Source organism: Callorhinus ursinus, unplaced genomic scaffold, assembly GCF_003265705.2.
Source record: "Callorhinus ursinus isolate GAN/ISIS: 27379988/994484 unplaced genomic scaffold, GSC_fseal_2.0 scaffold40, whole genome shotgun sequence".
Taxonomy (NCBI): domain Eukaryota; kingdom Metazoa; phylum Chordata; class Mammalia; order Carnivora; family Otariidae; genus Callorhinus; species Callorhinus ursinus.
The window spans coordinates 11,878,778-11,902,181 of record NW_027397102.1 but is presented as its reverse complement, the minus strand read 5'-3'; the positions used below and the strand labels follow the sequence as shown (position 1 = coordinate 11,902,181).

Genomic DNA, 23,404 nt, shown 5'->3' with positions numbered 1-23,404 from the left:
AACTCATAACAGGACTAATTATAGAAAATGAGTACCTCCAAATTTATTGTGAAAAATATCAAGATCTCTTTAGACAAATGGGCAGAGAATGTAAAGAGAAGATAGAAATGGTCAACAGACTGCTGGGAAAATATTTTTTCTTAATAAGTTGAATGCAAAATAACCTAATTAAAAACATTAAAAGAGTAAGAACTAATTTGTTGATGAAGTTGTCAATTAATATGATATTATAAATTGAGATAACACTTGAGCAAAGTAATTTGACAGTTTGTACTAAGAATTTTAAATGTTTATTCTTTTAGACTCAGTAACTCCGGATCTGAGAATTTATTTTGAGAAAATCAGTAGATTTAAAAGCTACCAGAGTGACATCTATTTTAAAGCTGCTTATCATGGTTAAATTTGAAATTAATATAAATATATTTAAAGTGCTCTGAAAGCACACAGGAGGCCAGTTAACTGGTGGAGTAGGCAGTCTTACAGCGTGGCCTGGGATCTGGTCCACAGATTTCATTTATATTATAAAATAACATATGTACAAATGAAATATGTGTATTATATGTGTGTACATTTATTTCAGTGAACAATAATAAAGTGAATGGTGTGTATGTAGGACCCAGTTAAAGAAAAAGAGCATTACCAGAACTTTAGAAGCTCCTTGTGTGCATCACTATCATCTGTCTTCCCTTCCTTTCCCATAGATGTAATGATTATGGTAAATTGTATTGTTCCCTTATATTTTTTAAAGTGTCTTTATTACATGTGTATGCATCTCTAAAAAATACATTGTTTTACCTGTTTTTGATCGTTCTCTAACTTCTGGAATTCTATTGTATGCTTTTTGTGTCTTTTGTTGACCAGTTTTATGCTTGTGAGATTTGTCTGTACAGATGAATACAGATGTAATCCCCCCTCTCTGCACACTCACATGTACACACACACTGCTATTGTGTTGTATACTAGGTTTTCAAATCTTCAGCTTCAGTAGGTTATGCCTATTTACCAAGGTAATTGTATTTATATGCCCTTTGGTTTACAGCTTTTCAAGCCTCTCCCCCACCCCAGGAAATTTGTAATGTCATAAATACATTCATGACAAAATAAGGTCATCTGTACATACCATTCTACAACTTTTTCAGTCAGTAATACCTTTCTATCCATTCCAGTTCATTTTTATCTCCAGTACACAGACCATATTTAACTTTCTACAAACACCCACCCCAAAATACTCTTTATAGCTGATATAATATGACAAATTTGTATCCAATTCAGTATTATGCACTGCTGGTTGTTAATGTCCTGTAAGTCTGTTTTATCCTAGTATAGTTCCTTTTTTTTTTAAATGATGACTGAAATGTTGAGACTGGGCCAGTGATCCTACAGAATGTTCTGCCTTTTGGATTTGGCTGCTTTCTTCCTTGTGGTATCAGTTACTTTATTACTCTAGCCTATGTTTTTCCTGTAAACTGAGAGTTTATATCTAAAGGCTTGACGGATTCAAGGTTAAAATTTTTGTCTAGAATTTATCTTTAGTGATTGGATGCCATGTTGGATTATGCCAGAACACACATCATATCCGGTTGATCCACCATGAGTGTTGCTAAGATTAACCCTAGATTAGAATGATGACAATCTGATGCTTCTGTTGTATGGATATGTTTCCCCTGTGTATTGAAGATAATCTGCGTATTGCTAATTTGGCACTGTACAAATACTCAGTTTGATACCAACTATTCACATAATTGTTTTAACATCAGTAGGTAATTCTTGTAGAAATTTGTATTCTCATTAGGAGTTGCAAAAAATGATGCTTTTTCTTTGATTCTTAGTTCTTTGATTCCTTCTACACTTAGTAGCTGCTACTGAATGCCAGTTAATTCACAAAAGGGAACATACCTTTCTAACATTACCGGTATCTACCAGTTAAAGTACTCATTTCTGAGAATCAAGTAATTCAGAAAATGGAATTGTAAGGTTGCTTGGTGGGGATGGACAAGGAGATTTAGATGTCATGAAAAAGTATAGTACTTAAGAGCACAGACTTGAGCCACAGTGGCTAGGTTCCAATATTAACTCACCATTTACTGGGTAAATGACTTTGGACAAATTACTTAACCCCTTTGTGTTTCATTTTCTGCCTTATGTATACATGTGGACAAAGACTCGAAAGTAAGGGAAAAATGAAAAAAAATTGTTAGGGATCAGGCTATATATGATTAAAATATTTTCTTTAGCATTATACCATATTTACAGAGTAAGAGAAAATGAAAAAGGAGCTGTCTTGCTGCATTTTAGGCATTTTTATTAGTTATTTTTTCAATTAAAAATATTTTTAAGTTTTTTTTAGATTTATTTATTTTAGGGGGGTGGTGAAGGGAAGAAGAAGGGGGGAGGGAGAGAGAGAGAGTGAGAGTGCACACATGAGCTCCTCTCTGGTAACTATCCCTTTGTTCTCTATAGTTAAGAGTTTGTCTCCTGGTTTGTCTCTTTTATTTTCTCCTTGCTCATTTGTTTTGTTTCTTAAATTTCACAAATGAGTGAAATCATGTGGTATTTCTCTTTCCCTGACTTTTCTACCTTGCATTATACTCTCTTGCTTCATCCATGTCTTTGCAAATGGCAATATTTCATTCTTATTTGTGGTTGAGTAATATTCCATTGTGTGTATACATATGTATGTATATATGTGTGTGTATGTGTGTGTGCATCATTTGGCTGCTTCCGTATCTTGGCTCTTGTAAATAATGCTGCAATAAGCATAGGGATGCATGTATCCCTTTGAATTGGTGTATTTGTATTTTTTTTGGTAAATACCCAGTAGAGCATTGCTGGATCATAGGGTCATTGTATATTTAACTTTTTGAGGAAACTCCATACTGTTTTCCGGAGTGGCTGCACCAGTTTGCATTCCCACCAACAATGCAGGCGGGTTTCCCTTTCTCCATATCCTCGCCAACACCTGTTGTTTCTTGTCTTGTTGATTTTAGCCATTCTGAGTGGTGTGAGGTGATACCACATTGTACTTTTGTACTTTTGATTTGCATTTTCCTGATAATAAGTGATGCTGAGCATCTTTTCTTGTGTCCGTTGGTCATTTGTATATCTTCTTTGAAGAAATGTCTGTACGTTTTCTGCCCATTTTCTAATTAGATTATTTGGGTTTTTTGGATGTTGAGTTTTTAGGTTCCTTATATAGTTTGGATACTAACCCTTTATTGGATATGTCATTTGCAGATATCTTCTCCCATTCCATAGGTTGCCTTTTAGTTTTATTGATTGTTTTCTTTGCTGTGCAGAAGCTTTTTATTTTGATGTACACTCAATAGTTTATTTTTGCTTTTGTTTCCCTTGCCTTGGGAGACCTATCTAGAAAAACTTGCTACAGCCGATGTCAAAGAAGTTACTGCCTGCATTCCCCTCTAGGATTTTCATGGTTTCAGGTCTCACGTTTAGGTCTTTCATCCATTTTGAATTTACTTGTGTGTATGGGTACAGTGGTCCAGTTTCATTCTTTTGCATGTGGCAGTCCAGTTATCCCAGCACCATTTATTGAAGAGACTGTCTTTTTCCCACTGGATATTCTTTCCTGCTTTGTCAAAGATTAGTTGACCATATAGTTAGGGTTCATTTCTGGGTTCTCTAGTCTGTTCCACTGATCTGTGTGTCTTTATGTGATATTTGTGCCCGTACTATGCTGTTTTGACTACTATAGCTTTGTTATAGAACTTGAAGTCCAGAATTGTGATGCCTCGAGTTGCTTTTCTTTTTCAAGGTTGCTTTGGCTATTTGGAGTCTTTTGTGGTTCCATACAAATTTTAGGTTTGTTCTAGCTCTGAAAAATGCTGGTCGTATTTTGAAGAGATTGCATTAAATGTGTAGATTGCTTTGGGTAGTATAGACATTTTAATAATATTTGTTCTTCCAGTCCGTGTGCATGGAATGTCTTCATTTCTTTGTGTTGTCTTGAATTTCTTTCATCAGTGTCTTACAGTTTTCAATAGGTCTTCACTTCTTTGGTTAAATTTATTTCTAGGTATCTTTGACCTGGGAGCAATTGTAAATGGAATTGTTTTCTTAATTTCTCTTTCTCTTTCTTCATTATTCATATGTAGAAATGTAGCAGATTTTTGTACATTGATTTTATGTCTTGTGACTTTACTGAATTTGTTTATCAGTTCTTGCAGATTTTTGGTGGAGTCCTTAGGATTATATATATATATATATGTATATATATATATACATGAAACTATATATATATTTCATGTCATCTGCAGATAGTGAGAGTTTACTTCTTTCTTATTTGGATGCCTTTTTATTTTTGTTGTCTGAGTGCTGTGGCTAGGACTTCCAGTTCTGTGTTAAATACAAGTGGTGAGAGTGGACCTCTTTGTCTTCTTCCTGACCTTACTGGAAAAGCTCTTACTTTTTCCCCATTAAGGCTGTTGTTAGCTGTGAGTTTTTCATATATAACCTTTATTATGTTGAGGTATGTTGCTTCTAGACCTACTTTGTTGAGGGTTTTTATCATGAATGGATGTACTTTGTCAAGTGCTTTTTCTGCATCTATTGAAATAATCATGTGGTTTTTATTCTTTCTCTTATTGATGTGATGTATCACATTGATTGATTTGCAGATATTGAACCACACTGGCACCCCAGGAATAAATCTGACTTGATCTTTGATTAATGATTTTTCTAATATATTGTTGAATTTGGTTTAGTAACATTATGTTGAAGATTTTTGCATCTGTGTTTATCAGAGATATTGGCCTGTATTTGTTGTTCTTTATCTGGTTTTGTTATCAGGGTAATGTTGGCCTCGTAGAATGACTTTGGGAGTTTTCTTTCCTTTTCTGTTTTTTGGAATAGTTTAAGAAGAATGGGTATTAACTCTTCTTTAAATGTTTGGTAGAATTTGCTTTGAAGCCATCTGGTCCTGGATTTTTGTTTGTTCGGATTTTTTTTTTTTTAAAGATTTTATTTACTTATTCATGAGAGACAGAGAGAGAGACAGAGAGAGAGGCAGAGGGAGAAGCAGGCTCGCAAGGAGCAGGGAGCCCGATGTGGGACTCGATCCCAGGACGCTGGGATCATGACCTGAGCCGAAGGCAGACGCTTAACTATCTGAGCCACCCAGGCGCCCTGTTAGGATTTTTTTGACAATTAACTCAATTTCTTTGCTGGTTATTGGTTTTTTCAAATTTTCTATTCCTGTTTCAGTTTTGGTAGTTTATATGTTTCTAGAAATTTATCGCTTTCTTCCATGTTGTTCAATTTGTTGGTATAATACTTTAAAAAATACTATTAAAATATTAATAAAAAGTATTAAATATTATTAAAGTATTAATATTAAAATAGATAATATTTTTTTAAAAAAGTAGATTTCATGATAAGATTTTAAATAAGGGAAGAAGGTTGTTTCATGATTATAACATTCTTGGAATGAGTATACAGTCTTTCATCTGTTTAGTCTCATAGCTTTATAGGTAATATAAATTTCATTTCTGTGGCACAAAAATAAGATATGTGCTGAACAAAGAAACTTTTTTCTTCACAAGTTAAATATTATTATGTCTGAAGGGAGCTCACTTGGGATAATCTTTGCTGTGAAAAGATCATTTTAGTCACTTAAATTGATAAAACAGAAATATTAGTGTAATGAAAAGTAAGTTAAAATTAATTGTAATGGAATCTGCTTATTTCATTTCCTTATCCCATAAGTCTTCAGCAAATATTTACATTACTTAGTAAAACTTTCATTAAGAGAATTTGAGTTGATACATTTTTCTCTATGTAGGTAAAAACAATACTAAATCTCTGCTTTCCAAGAGACTATTTATTTGGTAGAGTCCCCAACTTTCATTAGCTGTCCAAAATTTGGTATTAAGTTTTATTTTTAAAACTTTTTATTATGGAAAATTTCAAACATAAAAAATAGACTAAAATAACCCCCATGTACTAATCTCCCAGTTTCAACAGTTATCCATTTATGGACCATCTTGTGTTCTCTGTACCCCCCATCTTCTCATTTCACTATCCAGCCCTAAATTATTTTTAAGTAAATTCAAGATATCATATTCTATGTGTAAATATTTCAATGTATATGTAAAAGATAAGGCCTCTTTTTTTAAACATAACTTCAGTACCTTTATGCCCTTGTTTGCATCTTCAGTTTTTCCTAAGGCATGTATCCATTGTGTTTCTTTGCTCTAGTGGTCTTTCTAGCTTAATTTTTATTTCTGAAATGATTTTTTCTTTAATTTCTTCTTGAGTTATTTTGCTCTTTTCAAATGTTACTATTCTCTAATCATACTTCTGAGTTTTTCTAATTTTGATTTATGTTCTTTCAGAGCTTCTATTATTTTCTTACATTACTTTTTTTAGCTTCTATTACCATAGTTAGGTTATAGTTTTTTTTTAAGATTTTTATTTATTTATTTGTCAGAGATAGAGAGCACAAGCAGGGGGGGAGCGGCAGGCAGAGGGAGAAGCAGACTCCCTGCTGAGCAGGGAGCCTGATGGGCGGGACTCAATCCTAGGACCCTGGGATCACGACCTGAGCTGAAGGCAGATGCCTAATCACTGAGCCACCCAGGCGTCCCTATGTTACAGTTTTTATCTAATTTGTGAGCATGTCTTTCTGGCATGCTTTATTTCATTGTCTTTTGGGATATTATTTCACTCCTTTTTCCTGTATTTTTTTTTTTTTTACCTGTACATTGCATAGGATTCAACCGTGATCTTTTTGTGTTGCTCATTTTTAAGTGGAATTTTTCTATGTGCTTTTAAATGGGGAGTGTGGGTCAGGATAGCTTTTCTAACATCACTGTTTTAGATCTCTCTTTTTTTGTTTTCACAAAGTAATAAAATAAATGTAGCCTGAGATCTGCTGGCTGTGTTATCCTCTCCTAGTTTTGTATGGAGCTTCTCTTTCCTTTGCCCCAATTTTCCTGTCCTGCTGACTTTGGATTAGATTCCCAAGTTACTCCTCAGTTCAGGGATTTATCTATATGGAGAGTTTGCTTCATTAGTTTCCTTAAGATTATAGGGCCCAACTCCACCTCCCACACATCCCCACCATTCTAGCACTCCCAGGGGTTCCTTTTCAGGCTCCATAGGTTGGAGCCTGAAAAATTCCTCGCAATTGCTGCTACTGTTCTCAAATGGCCTGCTAAGTTTCCAGTGAATACTTAATAGCAATTTTGGGTTTCTTTGGCTTTCAGGACTGTCACAAATTTGTCTTCCCTTATTTTCTTATGGATTCTTTCTGATAACATGTGGATCTTATAGCTATTGATGATTTGTAATGATCCACTTGTATTTTGGAGTTCATCGTATTTTGTCACTTATCTTTGTTATAAATGTTGCCCCTAGGTGTTTGGTTTTGATATTTTGGTTACACTATCTTTATGGGAATCTTGGGGGAGATTCAACAACTTTGCTGCTAATATCATCTTCCTAGAGTTCTGTTTTTATTTTTTAAGTTCAAGTTATTCGCCCAAGAACAGAGGCCAAGTTGTTGATCACCTTTAACATTCACCTTTGAGGCCGCCTGGGTGGTTCAGTTGGTTAAGCAACTGCCTTCCACTCAGGTCATGATCCTGGAGTCTCAGGATCGAGTCCCGCATCGGGCTCCCTGCTCAGGGAGTCTGCTTCTCCCTCTGACCCTCCCCCCTCTCATGTGCTCTCTCTCTCCATTCTCACTCTCTCAAATAAATAAATAAATAAAATCTTAAAAAAAAAAAAAACATTCACCTTTGAGATCTTGTCACAAAACTTATGGGCCATTTATTTCAAGCCCTTCATTTTATCTATAAGGATATTTATAAGGAAGCTGAATTCCAAAGAGGTTAAATGATTTCCAACTATTTAGTATAAATCTGAAAACAAGAATCCAGTTTTCTGGATGTTCAGTTCAGTACTCTGAATATTGGAACAGTGTTCTTACTGTTTAACACTCAGAGCTATACTATATTGAATTTAAAAAAAATTGGCATAAACTTTGTAAATTAATATTTAATGGATAATATACTTTTGTAAAGTTCTAAAAATTACATAGATATTAATAACTATTTTCTCCCATGAAGAAATCCATAGATACTCCATTAGTACTTACTAATATGTTCAGCATTTCATATGAGTCGTAGTGAATTAAAATAGTTGTCAATTTAAGAACTATTTTTATCTGTACTTCTTGGTAGTTCCTTGGGCTGCTTCACTGGCACTTTTTTCTCTTTTTCAGGTAACCGCTAAAAAATAAATAAAAGATATAAACTTTTAATTAGAATTTAATGGGAATGAACAAAACTACTTGAACCTGGGTTGAAATTCAATTTCCGTTTAATTATGTGATGTCATTTATTTGAGTGGCTGCTATGTGAGTTAAGCATGTGGTTTTACTTTTGCATTGCTCAGTTTAGTCAGTTATGTACCTAATGTTGTTTGTGCTTTTTTATGATGGTGTGGAAGGTCTGTACATAAGGTTAAGTAGTAAGGAATGTGGCTCTCTAAAAGCTTGTCATGCCCACAGATTTTTCCTTGCCAGTACAGTAGTTCTATATTTTTTCCTAAAAAAAGTTATTCTTTATAAAAAATAGTTATATCAGTAAATTTTCTAGTTCTATGTAATTTTCTTTCCATTCTGGTCTTCACTGGTTATAAATAACGCATGAAATGACTTTCAAGGTAGAAAGCAGGGATCCATTTTGAAATGTTCTATAAAATAAAGAGTGATTTATGGTTTCATATGATTTCGGCTGAAAGCACTTGGGCCTTGCCAGGTCATCAAAGTTCTGTCAGGAGAATCTATTATTTATTGTTCAATATGCTGGGAGTGGTGTAAGTATTTTATTTTATGTTTATCTTATGTAAGTATAGCATCAGGAAAAATCAATTCCAGACACTAATACAATTTTAAGAATAGATCATAGAGAACTAACTTAAATTTTATAGTTGTAAAAGATGAAGTTCAACATTAAGGACTTGGATTAAAAGGGAATTTTGAAAATGAATGAATAATGGTTTTGTTCCTATAAAATATTTTAGATAAGATTCTTGAAAATACTAATTTCATACGTTTGGTTCTGATTTTAGCCTGGCTCCTTCATTTGAGAATGAAACATCTATATCTTATCTAGACAGGTTTTAGAAAATTGCAGAAATTTGGGACTACACGTGTTTGTGTATATGATCATATAATGTTCCATAAGCTTTTAATGTATTTTTTCTAGCTGTCAACTTTATACAGAATCTCAACTGAAAAAGACATGAAGTAACAAACCTTAATTTCCCCCATTACAAACTTATGAAATGCTAATTTAATACTTAAAACTTGTGTGGTTTGATAAAAATGACTTGCCAGTAAAAGGTGTTTGTCTTGAATCAGAATTAGATATTTTTCCTACAATCTTTTGGCAGAGTTATTTGATACGGCCTCACAAATGAATTTAATAACCATATTTAATAATATGGAATGTTTAAATAATACTAAGTGTTGGATGAACTTCTTTTTTTTTTTTTTTTAAAGATTTTATTTATTTATTTGACAGAGAGAGAGAGACAGCGAGAGCAGGAACACAAGCAGGGGGAGTGGGAGAGGGAGAAGCAGGCTTCCTGCGGAGCAAGGAGCCCGATGTGGGACTCGATCCCAGGACCCTGAGATCATGACCTGAGCCGAAGGCAGACGCTTAACGACTGAGCCACCCAGGCGCCCTGGATGAACTTCTTTAGTGAACATATAGAAAAAGCCTGTAATGTACATATAGAAAAGGCTAATGGACTTCTTTTCAAAAACTTTTAAATTTTTACATCTTTGAAGATAACTTAAGTAAACAAGTGATTTTTTTTTTCCTCTTCAAATAACTAATCTTGGGGCGCCTGGGTGGCTCAGTTGGTTAAGCGACTGCCTTCGGCTCAGGTCATGATCCTGGAGTCCCGGGATCGAGTCCCGCATCGGGCTCCCTGCTCAGCAGGGAGTCTGCTTCTCCCTCTGACCCTCTTCCCTCTCGTGCTCTCTCTCATTCTCTCTCTCTCAAATAAATAAATAAAATCTTCAAATAACTAATCTTATTGAAGGGGTTAGAAGAGAAGGGAACAGAACCAGTATTTATTGAATGTCAGTGACATGCTAGGAGGCCCTGTGTAAGATGTTTTATATTACTTTGTACCTATTCTTCCCTACATTCCTGTGAGATAGATATATTATTAGTCCCATATTGTAGTTGAAAACATTGTGCTTATATATTTGTACTCACATATTTTACAGTGTGTTTCCAGTGTAATGCTTTGTGATTTGACCCTGATTTAGGTTATCTGTTTCTAACTCATGTTTGGCTTTTCCTTGTGGGAGAGACTATGTAATTCACTGTAAGCTTATATATGTTTTGTATAAAGGCCTCACAGGACATTGTGTGAATTTGAGTAATGATTCAGAAGTAGTTCACATTTTATGGTGCCAAATGTTAAAGGTTTCATTTTTAAATCAGTCAAGGGTTTAAATGCTATTAAAATAGAGCTTATAAATATGAATTTAAACAAAACAAGCAGTTATTTTACTTTGCTAAATTATCGATAAGACCAACAAGTTTAAATATGTTAACTTTTCCTATACAATAATTAAGAAAAAACCCCTGAAACTTAAAGCTCCAATTTTATACAAGTTCATCCTTCATGCTGTTAACTAGAATTGTTTTTTTTTTCTGAAATACTGATTTAACCATGCTGTTCTGGCTAAAATCCTTTCAAGATTCCCTGTTGCTTACAGGTTCCAAGTTCAGACTCCAATTTGGCTCCAGATACTCTTTTTTGAACATCACCTTTTGTTCTCCCTTCACCCTTTGCCAGGAATACTCCCTTCCACTTTCCTTTTTTTTCTTTCACCTTTTCCTTCTCTACTCTTCAGTTGTGTTAATTACAGATCTTGAAAGACGCAGCTAGTGTCCTCTGCTTTTGGAGCTTTCAGTGACTGCTCCACAGAGGGAATGCATCTTTCCATTGTGTTCCTATAATAGTTTTAATTATTATTTTAATCCCTTTAAATTCTTTTTTTTTTAAGATTTTATTTATTTGTCAGAGAGAGAGAATGCGCACAAGCAGGGGGAGCAGCAGGCAGAGCAGGCTCCCCGCTGAGCAAGGAGCCTGATGCGGACTGGATCCTAGGACCCTGGGATCATGAACTGAGCTGAAGGCAGATGCTTAACTGACTGAGCCACCCAGGTGTCCCAATCCCTTTAAATTCTTATTTTTTAGACTCTGAGTTCTTTTAGGCTAGTAATTGTCTTAACCTTATCCTATTTTTTTCTCACCACCTGTCAAAGTCTGCTTCATTCTTCTCTATCTTCCCTTTCCCCATTTTCTCTTTCTTTTTTTCTTTCCTTCAACAGATATTTATGGAAGATCTACTACATGCGTCCTCTGTTCAAGGAACTAACTCAGTGTTTATTAAATGGGTGGGAAGAAATGTGAGATGTGGGAAGACATTACCAACTGTATTATTAGTCTGTTAATCTCTCTAAGCATGAAGATAATAGGCCCTTGCCATTTAATGTAGAAACAGCCTATCAATTTCACAAACTAATGGGGAGTGTCTGGATAGAAGTATTAAGGGAAAACACAAATGGTAGTTATTTTGGTGTTCTGTATTTGGACTCAAACCATGTTCAGTATTGAAATCTGTCCTTGGTTTTGCTTTGTCAGCCAGAGACATGACCTCTGACTGTTCATTGCAGCCATGGAAATAACCACATGCATATTTGCCTATCCAGAGTCAGAGCTAATAGAGCCAAATAGAAGAGTAATTTTGTTGTTGCTTGCCATTGGAGTTGGCATCTAGTAAAAGTAGATGTATGTTTGGAGTAGTATTTAGATGAAAATGTATTGCTTCTAAAGTATCTTGCTGAACAATAATAAAAGTAGGTAGTTTTTATAGAGCAAGTACCCTCCAACAACTTAATGGTCCTATGAGGTAAATGGCGGTATTCCCATTGGTGGATGAAGAAACAAAAGCTCAAGATGGCAAGTGACTTGTGTGAGGTCACATAGCTAGTTAAGCAGCAAAATTAATTCAAGCCTAGGTCTGTCTGATTGAGACCATACTCATTTCCTTATGCTGCTGTCCTTCCCTTGAATCCTCATTCTCAGATTCATGTCCAAGTTGAGAGAGTGGATTTACCATGGTAATTGAATTTGAAATATCAAATTAATGAATTACTTGATCTTTGGCAAGTTATTTAATCTTTCTCATCCCATTTTCTCACACGGATAATAATGCCTGCCTCCCAGGATTATAATGAGGAATAAATGAGGTGATGTATATGAAAAGATACTGTGAACCATAAAGCCCTGTACTAATGTTTGGTGGTATATTATTAATGCTGTCATTATTATATGCTTTAACATACTAATTCTACTTCCCGAATATTTCTTTCCTGTTGTCCTTTTTAACTGTGATGTTTGGCAGCTTTTAAAGTACCATAGTGACTGCATTTCATTAATGAGAGTTATTTTTTTAGGTGTAAAAAGTTCAGATAATCTTAAGATAAAAGACATTAGAACAATACAGTTTTGACTGAAGAATTAAGTATGCTTAACTATTTAAAACTTTCAAAAAAAACAAAACTTCCTTTCTCCTAGTTCCTTCTACACCACAAATTCTTACTGTGTTTTTTCTTTGAATTATCTGAAGTTAAAGTTGAAAGTTTATGATGGCTTATTTCCAATAATTAATATTTAATGGCTGTCTTCAGTACATTGAGTCAGAACTTTGTTTTTGAACCAAACGCTATACACCCACAGTAGTCACCACTGGAAAACTCTAGTTCTTCTGTGAATGCGGCTGGAGCTTGTGTTTAATGTGGTTTTCAGCTAGATTGTGTCAATTGCTTCCATATGCCTATTGCTTTTTACATAAGGAAGATAACTCTTTTCTTGAAATCCTTGATGCTTAGTGTGTAGTTTAAATCCTTGACAAAAAAAAAAAATTGTGCTGTTTCTTTTCTACTACATAAAAATCCAAGAGGATCAAGGTGCTTCATTATAGTGAAAGAGTCGGTGGTAGTACCACAGAATTGCAGTCAACTTTCAAAACATGCTTTGTCTGACTGATATAAATGATTCTTAATAGTTTCTACTGAAATAGTAGATTTTACAATAAAAAGTTATGGAACAGTCTTGAATGTATAATATAGTGTATTAACTGTGGTTAACATCTGAAATTTTTAGGTTATTAAATCATTCTTTGGTAATTTGTGATTTTTTTTGTTAGTACTCATATATTTCCTTTATGATAACCCACTTTATGGTGTGGCTCGATTTGATTCTAGAACACTAATGTTGTTTTCAAACTGCTGTATTAACCAGAAAGTGAGATAATGTGTCTTGTAAATGGCCTCTTTTTTAAAAAAACTACCTAACCTATTGCTTAAACTGAAAAATATATGCCATTCCCCCTCATAGGCACTGGATGGCTTTGGAGTTAGATTTGGATTCAAATTTCAACAATAGGAAAAAATGTTAAAGCATCGGGCAACAAATTAACATATTTGCCCCTCAGTATTTCATTTCTGTGCTGATGATGCTTCACTGTCAGTGCAGTTTGGAAAATGAGATGAGCTAGTATGTGAGCACAGCTACTAAATAACAGTGCTATATGAATAATATTTTGAAAGTTGCTCATTTTGGAAATTTGCATATAAAAAGATTTTAAGTGCTTGATTTAAAAAAATCTCCACATAATAGAATTTTAGGATAAGTAGTGTACATTTAACAAATATCCAATGGTATAATAGTATAAATGTTAGAAGTTTGAATACAAGGATGAGCCTCCTTTGATAAACCTTTTTATGCAGTGATGGCATGCATTGAACTATTTGTGTAATATTTCTCTCTATATATTTTTTTCTACATTCTGAGTGATAATAGGTGTGTGTTTTTATAGGTTTGCCTGAATCCATCATTGCAGCTGCATGTTCAAGAAGTGGCCAGAGGGTTCTGCATGTTGATTCGTAAGTTTATCAGTGGTAATATTTAATACTTCCTAAATATCTCTGTGCAGAATTTCAATTTCAATACGCATGTATGTATATATATGTCTATATATGTCATGTATAAGCCAAGTTAGAAAAATGATTGGAATTGTTTAATTTTCACCAAAATATGTGAAACATATAAAATACAAGTTTTATAATTCTAGTTTGTGAAATAGTGACCTTTTTCTTTGAGAATTAACCAAATGTAGCATAATTTTTTCTCATGAGTGATTTTGTTAAGTGATAATTATGTAAAAAATTTGGAAACGTCACACTTGCTTTTTTCTTTTTCTTTCTTTTTTTAGATTTTTTTTTTAATTTATTTATTTGACAGAGAGAGACAGTAAGAGAGGGAACACAAGCAGGGGGAATGGGAGAGGGAGAAGCAGGCTTCCCGCAAAGCAGGGAGCCCGATGCGGGGCTCGATCCCAGGACCCTGGGACTACGACCCGAGCCAAAGGCAGACGCTTAACTTCTGAGCCACCCAGGCGCCCCACACTTGCTTTTTTTCTTACATAACTGTGAGGGTGTATACAACCTGTATGTACTATTGTATTTTGGGCTTCACATTTTCTTTCTTATTGAGTATATTTGACATACGATATTATCTTAGTTTCAGGTGTATGACATAATGATGGGACACTTAAATACATTGGGAAATATCACCACAATAAGTCTAGTTACCGTCTGTCACCAAAATTAAAACATTTGTATTTTGTTATGATGGGAACGTTTAAGATTTACTTTCTTAGTCTTTCAAATTTGCAGTACAACATTACTGACTGTAGTCACCGTGCTGTATATTACATCCCCATGACTTATTTCTTAATTGGAAATTTGAACCTCTTGATCCCCTTAACTTATGTTACACACCTCCCAAACCTCCACCCCTTGGCAACCAATAATCTGTTCTTTGTATGTATGAGATTGGTTTTGTTTTGTTTCGTTTCTTTTATAGATTCTACATTTAAGTGAACTCATAAGGTATTTTACCTTTCTCTGATTATTTCATTCATTTGTTTTTATTTAAATTCAATTAGCCAACATATAGTACATAATTAGTTTCAGACATAGTGTTCAATAATTTATCAGTTGCATATAACATCCAGTGCTCATCACATCATGTGTCCTCCTTAATGCCCATCACCCAATTGCCCCATCCCCCCACCCACCTCCTCTCCAGCAATCCTTAGTTTGTTTCCTGCAGTTAAGAGTCTCATGATTTGTCTCCCTCTTTGATGACTTCCCATTCAGTTTTCCCTCCCTTCCCCTATGATCCTCTGGGCTGCTTGTTATATTCCGCATATGGGTGAAACCATATGATAATTGTCTTTCTCTGATTGTCTTATTTCACTTAATATAATGCCCTCCAGTTCCATCCACAACAATGTAAATGTTAAGTATTCATCCTTTCTGATGGCTAAGCAATATTCCTTTGTGTATATATATACCACATCTTTTTTATCCATTCATCTGTTGATGGACATCTGGTCTCTCTTCACAGTTTGGCTAATGTGGACATTACTGCTGTGAACACTGGGGTGCAGGTGCCCCTTCGGATCACTACATTTGTATATTTGGGGCAAATACCTAGTAGTGCAATTGCTGGGTCATAGGGTAGCTCTATATTTAATGTCTTGAGGAACCTTCATTTTCCAGAGTGGTTGTAGCAGCTTGCATTCCCACCAACAGTGTAAGAGTGTTCCCCTTTCTCTACATCGTTGCCAACATTTGTTCCCTGTCTTGATAATTTTAGCCTTTGGACTGGTGTGAGGTGTTATCTCATTGTGGTTTTGATTCGTATTTCCTTGATGCTGAGTGATGTTGAGCAATTTTTCATGTGTCTGTTGGCCATTTGTATGTCTTCTTTGGAGAAGTGTCTGTTTATGTCTTCTGCCCATTTTTGACTGGATTATTTGTTTTTGGGGTGTTGAGTTTGATAAGTTCTTTATAGATCTTGGATACTAGCCCTTTCTCTAATATGTCATTTTCAAATATCTTCTCCCATTCCATGGGTTGTGTCTTAGTTTTGTTGACTGTTTCCTTTGCTGTGTAGAAGCTTTTTATCTTGATGAAGTCCCAGTAGTTCATTTGTGCTTTTGTTTCCCTTGCCTTTGGAGACGTGTTTAGCAGGAAGTTACTGCAGCTGAGGTCAAAGAGGTTGCTGCCTGTGTTCTCTAGGATTTTGATGGATTCCTGTCTCACATTTATGTCTTTAATCCATTTTGAGTTTATCTTTGTGTATGGTATAAGAAAACGATCCAGTTTCATTCTTCTACATGTGGCTGTCCATCCCAGCACTATATCTTGAAAGGACTGTCCTTTTTCCATTGCATAATCTTTCCTGCTTTGTCAAAGATTAATTGACCATAGAATTGAGGGTTCAGGGGCGCCTGCCTGGGTGCCTCAGTCACTTAAGCATCTGCCTTAGGCTCAGGTCATGATTTTGGGATCCTGGGATTGGGCCCCACATCAGGAGCCTGCTTCTCCCTCTTCCCTCTGTCCCTCCTCCCTGCTCATGCTCTCTCTGTCTCTCATTCTCTCTCTCAAACAATAAAATATTTTTAAAAAATAGAATTGAGTGTCCATTTCTGGAGTCTCTGTTCTGTTCCATTGATCTATGTGTCTGTTTTTGTGCCAGTACTATACTGTCCTTTTTTTTTTTTTTTTTTTAAAGATTTTATTTATTTGACAGAGAGAGACATAGAGAGGGAACACAGCAGGGGGAGTGGGAGAGGGAGAAGCAGGCTTCCCGTGGAACAGGGAGCCCTATGCGGGGCTCGATCCCAGGACCCTGGGATCATGATCTGAGCCGAAGGCAGATGCTTAGCCAACTGAGCCACCCAGGCGCCCCAGTACCATACTGTCTTGATGATTACAGCTTTGTAATATAGCTTGAAGTCTGGCATTGTGATGCCACCAGCTTTGGTCTTCTTTTTCAACATTCCTCTGGCTATTCTGGGTCTTTTCTGGTTCCATACAAATTTTAGGATTATTTGTTCCAGCTCTGTGAAAAATGTCAATGGTATTTTGATAGGGATTGCAATGAATGTGTAGATTGCTCTGGGTAGTATAGACATTTTAACAATATTTATTCTTCCAATCCCCACAAATGGAATATTTTTCCATTTCTTTGTGTCTTCCTCAAATACTTTCATAAGTTTTCTGTAGTTTTTAAGAGTACAGAACCTTTACATTTTTGATTAGATTTTTATTTCTAGGTATCTTATAGTTTTTGGTGTAGTTATACATGCGATCGATTCCTTAATTACTCTTTCTTCTGTCTCGTAGTTAGCATAGAGAAATGCAACTGATTTCTGTGCATTGATTTTATATCCTGCCATGTTGCTGAATTCCTGTATGAATTCTAGCAATTTGGGGGTGGAGTCTTTTTGGATTTTTCACATAAAGTATCATGTCATCTGCAAAGAGACAGAGTATGACTTCTTTGCCAATTTGAATGCCTTTTATTTCTTTTTGTTGTCTGATTGCTGAGGCTAGGACTTCTAGTACTATGTTGAACAATAGTGGTGAGAGTGGGCCTCCCTGTCATGTTCCTGACCTTGGGGGAAAAGCTCTCAGGTTTTCCCCATTGAGAATGATATTCGCTGTGAGCTTTTTGTAGATGGCTTTTAAGATACTGAGGTGTGTTCCCTCTCTCCCTACACTGTGGAGAGTTTTAATCAAGAAAGGATGCTATATTTTGTCAGATGTTTTTTCTGCATCAATTGAGAGGATCACATATGGTCTTGTCCTTTCTTAATGTGATATATCACATTAATTTGGGAATGCTGAACCACTCTTGCAGGCCAGGAATAAATTTCACTTGGTGGTGGTGAATAATCCTTTTAATGTACTGTTGGATCCTATTGGTTAGTATCTTGGTGAGAATTTTGGCCATGTTCATCAGGGATATTGGTCTGTAATTCTCCTTTTAGATGGGGTCTTTGTCTGGTTTTGGGATCAAGGTAATGCTGGCCTCATAGAATGAGTTTGGAAGTTTTCCTTCTATTTGGTTTTTTGAAACAGCTTCAGAAGAAGAGGTTTTATTTCTTCTTTAAATGTTTTGTAGACTTCCGCTGGGAAGCCATCTGGCCCAGGACTCTTGTTTGTTGGACGATTTTTGATTACTGCTTCAGTTTCCTTGCTGGTTATGGGTCTGTTCAGGTTTTCCTTTTCTTTCTGTTATTAGTTCTTTAGTTTATAAATTTCAATTTTGGTAGTTTATATATTTCCAGGAATGCATCCATTTCTTCCAGATTGCCTAATTTATTGGTGTAGAGTTACTTATAACATGTTCTTAAAATTGCATTTCCTTGGTGTTGGTCATGATCTCTTCTCTTTCATTCATGATTTATTTAATTTGGGTCTTTTTTTCTTTGCAATAATTGTGGGTAGGGGTTTATTGATCTTATTCTTTCAAAGAACTAGCTTCTAATTTTGTTCATCTTTTCTTTTCTCTTGGTTTCTATTTCATTGATTTCTGCTCTAATCTTTATTATTTGTCTTCTGCTTGGTTTAGGCTTTATTTGCTATTCTTTTTCCAGCTCCTTTAGGTTTAAGGTGAGCTTGTGTATTTGAGACTTCTCTAATTTTTTGAGAAAGGCTTGTATTGCTATGCACTCACCTCTTAGGACCACCTTTACTGTATCCCAAAGGTTTTGAACAGTTGTGTTTTCATTTTCATTTGTTTCTGTGATTTTTTTTTTAATTTTTCTTTAATTTACTGGTTGACCCATTCATTCTTTAATAGGATGCTCTTTAACCTCCAAGTGTTTGAGGAGTTCCTTCCAAATTTCCTCTTGTGATTGAGTTCAAGTTTCAAAGCACTGTAGTTTCCAATATGCAGGGAATAATCCCCATTTTTTTGGTACCAGTTGAGACCTGATTTGTGACCCAGTGTGTGACCTCTTCTGGAGAATGTTCCATGTGCACTCAAAAAGAATGTGTATTCTTTTGCTTTAGGATGAAGTGCTCTGTATATATCTGTGAAGTCCATCTGGTCCTCTGTGTCATTCAATGTCCTTTTTTCCTTGTTGATCTTCTGCTTAGGTGATCTGTCCACTAGGTGAGTGTGGTATTGAATTCCCCTACTAATATTGTGTTATTACCAATGTGTTTCTTTAATGTGGTCATTAATTGGTTGATATAATTGGCTGCTCCCAAGTTAGGAGCATAAACATTTATAAATGTTAGATTTTCTTTTGGGTAGACCTTTTAAGTATGATATAGTGTCCTTCATCCCTTACTACAGTCTTTGGTTTACAAGCGAATTTGTCTTCTATGAGGATTGGTAACCTCCCAGCTATGTCAAAACAGCGTGATCTACTTGGTCCTGGGTGTATTTTGGTCTTTTTGAAGACACTAGATCCCCAAATTGAAAAGAAACCTAAAGTTATATATATACACAAAAATAGAATTTAATACAGTGAATGGAAGCCAAAAAAAAAGAATATATCTATAAAATGTAAATGTAGAAAATGAAAGTTAAAGACTTAAAAACAAAGAGTTAATAAAATAAGAAACTCGTTGAAAAGGAAAAAAAAGAAATAAAAGGAAAATTTTATACTGAAAGATAAACGAATCGTGAGAAAAACCCTTGAATTCTGTACACTCTTTTTCCGTAGCACTGAAGTTCTGCAGTCCTGTGTGGTCCTTAAACTTGGTGTTTCCCACTTGTTCCAGCTGGTCTTCTGGGGGAGGGTCCTGCTGCCCTTATTCTCAGGTGTCTTTGCCTGGGTTGAGTTTTAACACCCCTTGTTGGGGGTGGAGGCTGCTCAGTGTAAGCTGCTTGGGGTTGCTCTATGTGGCTTTTGTTCCCTGAGGGCTTTCTGTGCCCTTGTAGAGGATAAAAATAAAAATGGTCATGTCCTGATCTCCAGCCCTGGAACTGAAGGGTCACAGCCCCCTCTCTTCAATAAACTCTCGGGTATTAAGCAGTCTTCTCTTTTGTGTGTGCCAAACTCTGCAGACTCTTGCGGTGCACGCTGGCATATATCCTCCACGGAAAGGTGGAGGGTCATTGCCTTTCTGCTCTTTGCAGGGTCCCCGCATGGAGAGCGGTCCCCAATGGTGCCTACACCGGTGCCGCCCCTCCTGGGGGAAGGTGGAGGGTCACTGCGTTTCTGCCCTTTGAAGGGCCCCACACGAGAGTGGTACCACCATTGTGCCGCTGTTAGTGGTTTATGGCAAACTGAGCTGAGAGCCTCCTCCTGGTCTTCTTGACCATAACCGGTTTCCCCAATTCAGTGCTTGGGAACTCTGCCAGCTCAGGAACCCCCATTCTTTCTGTGGTCTGGGAATCCTGAGACCACACTGTTCCATCTAGGATTCTGTCCTGCTTTGCCACCTGAGCACCTTTCAGGTAGGGACATCTCTCACTGGAGCTGACTTCTAAAGGTTCGATTTTGTGCTTCAGGGCTATATTACTTTCTGGTAGCTGACTTACAGAGGTCCCCTCCCCCTGCCTTTTATCTTCTGATATATTCCCCTCAGATTCACTTCTCCTCATCTCCTACCTTGCAAAAAGCAGTTGCTTTTCTATTTGTAGAATTCCAGCAATTATTTTCTTAGATCTCAGGTTGAATTCACAGGTGTTCAGAATGATTTGATAGATACCCAGCTCAATTCAAGGGCAGATGAAATGAGGTCCCCTACTCTTCTTCCATCTTGCCTTCCTTTCCAATGACTTATTTCATTTAGCATAATACCCTCAAGTTCATCCGTGTGGTCTCAAATGGCAAGGTTTCATTCTTTTTTATGGCTGAGTAGTATTCCTGTGTGTGTGTGTGTGTGTGTGTGTGTGTGTGTGTGTGTAAATATTTATCCATTCATCTATCAGTGTGTACTTAGGTTTTCTCCATATCCTGGCTTTTGTAAATAATGCTGCAGTTAACATAGGAGTGCATATAAATTTTTTGAATTAGTGTATTATTTAGATAAATACCTAGAAGTGGAATTGCTAGATCATATGGTGATTCTATTTTTAATATTTGGAGGAAACTCCATACTGTTTCCCCTAGAGGCTGCACCAGTTAACATTCCCACCAGCAGTGCATGAGGGTTCCTTGTTACTTATCCTCACCAACACTTGTTATTTCTTGATTTAAATTTTTTTTTATTTTACTGTCACTAAAACTTTAATTCCAGTATAGCTAACAGAGTTATTAGGTTCGAATGTACAATACAGTGATTCAAAAATACTGTATATTACTCAGTGCTCATCAAGATAAGTGTACTCTTCATCCCCTTCACCTATTTCACCTGTCACTCCACTATCTCTCTTCTGGTAGCCATCTGTTTATTCTCTGTAGTTGAGTCTTTTTTTTGTCTCTTTTTCTTTGTTCATTTGTTTTGTTTCTTAAATTCCACATATGAGTAAAATCATATAGTATTTGTCTTTGATTTCACACAGCATTATACTCTCTAGATCCGTCCATGTTGTTGCAAATGGCAAGATTTCATTCTTTTTTATAGCTAATATTTCATAACACACACACTATACCTTCTTGATCCATTCATATGTATATAGGCACTTTGGCTGCTTACATAATTTGGCTATTGTAAATAATGCTGCAGTAAACATAGGGGTGCATATGTCTTTTCACATTAGTGTTTTTGTATTCTTTGGGCAAATATCCAGTAGTGGAATTCCCGGATTATATGGTAATTCTCTTTTAATTTTTTGTGGAACTTTCATGCTATTTTCCACACTGACTGAACCAGTTTGCATTCCCACCAACAGTGCATGAGGGTTCCTTTTTCTTCATATCCTTATGACTACTTGTTTCTTGTGTTTTTGATTTTAGTGATTTTGACAGGTGTGAGGTGATCTCTCATTGTAGTTTTGATTTGCATTTCCCTGATGATGAGTGATGTTGAGCATCTTTTCATGTGTTTGTTGGCCATTTAGATGTCTTCTTTGGAGAAATGTCTGTTCATGTCTTCTGACCATTTTTTAATTGGGTTAATTTTTTTTTTAAGTTAAATTGTATAAGTTCTTTATATATTTTGGATACTAACCCTTTATCAGGTAAGTCATTTGCAAATATCTTCTCCCATTTTGTAGGTTGCCTTTTAGTGCTTTTGTTTACTTTGCTCCATGGAACCGTTTTTAGTTTGATGTAGTCCCAATGGTTTATTTTTGCTTTTGTTTGCCTTGCTGGAGGAGACCTATCTACAAAGATGCTGCTACAGCTGATGTCAGAGAAATTACTGCCTGAGCCCTCTTCTAGGATTTTTATGGTTTCAGGTCTCACATTTATGTCTTTAATCCATTTTGAGTTTATTTTTGTATATGGTGTAAGAAAATGGTCCAGTTTCATTCTTTTTCATGTAGTTGTTCGGTTTTCCCAACACCATTTGTTAAAAGAAGACTGTCTTTTCCCCATTCAGTATTTTCACCTGCTTTGTCAAAGATTGACAATATAATTTTGGGTTTGTTTCTGGATTTTATATTCTGTTCCATTGATCCTATGTGTCTATTTTGCCAGTACTGTACAATTTTGATTAATACAGCTTTGTAGTATATCTTGAAACTGTGATTGTAATACCTCCAGTTTTATTCTTTTTGAAGATTGTTTTTGCTATTCGGTGTCTTTTGTGGTTCCATATAAAATTTAGGTTTGTTCTAGTTCTGTGAAAAATATTGGTATTTTGATAGGGATTGCATTAAATGTGTAGATTCCTTTGGGTAGTATGAACATTTTAATGATATTTGTTCTTCTGTGAGCATGGAATATCTTTCCATTTGTATTGTCTTCAGTTTCTTTCATCAGTGTTTTACAGTTTTTAGACTACAGGTCTTTCACCTCCTTGACTAAGTCTATTCCTAGGTATTTTACTATTTTTGGTGAAAGTGTAGTTGGGATTGTTTTCTTAATTTCTCTTTCTTCTACTTCATTATTAGTGTACAGAATGCAGTGGGTTTCTGTATATCAACTTTGTATCCTACAATCTTAACTGAATTCATTTATCGGTTCTAGTAGTTTTTTGGTGGAGCCTTTAGGGTTTTCTGCCTGTAGTATTATGTCATCTGCAAAGAGTGAAAGTTTTACTTCTTCATGATTTGGATGCCTTTTATTTCTTTTTGTTGTGGGATTGCTGTGGCTAGGACTTCCAGTACTATGTTAAATAAATGTGGTGTGAGTGGACATCCTTGTCTCGTTCCTAACCTTAGGGGAAAAACTTTCAGTTTCATCAGGATGATGTTAACTGTGGGTTTTTCATATCTGGCCTTTATTATGTTGAAGTATGTTCCCTCTAAACCTACTTTTTTGAGGCTTTTCATTGTGAATGTAAGTTGTACTTTGTCAAATGCTTTTTCTGCATCTGTTGAAATGATCATACGGTTTTTATCATTACTCTTGTTGATGTGTTAT

At 35.6% G+C, this 23,404-nt stretch overlaps 1 protein-coding gene across 5 annotated transcripts in view; it reads left to right on the top strand.

Annotated features, from left to right (window-relative positions):
- CHM (CHM Rab escort protein) overlaps positions 1-23,404 on the top strand; it is a 208,851-nt gene that overhangs the window by 9,009 nt on the left and 176,438 nt on the right. For all 5 annotated transcript variants that reach the window (XR_012374805.1, XM_025878809.2, XM_025878733.2 and 2 more), the window contains exon 2: positions 13,934-14,000. Coding sequence is in view for 4 of the 5 variants with exons in the window: in XM_025878809.2 (XP_025734594.1) it covers positions 13,934-14,000 (67 nt within the window). In the remaining variant the exon portion in view is untranslated. The remainder of the gene's footprint in view (positions 1-13,933; positions 14,001-23,404) is intronic.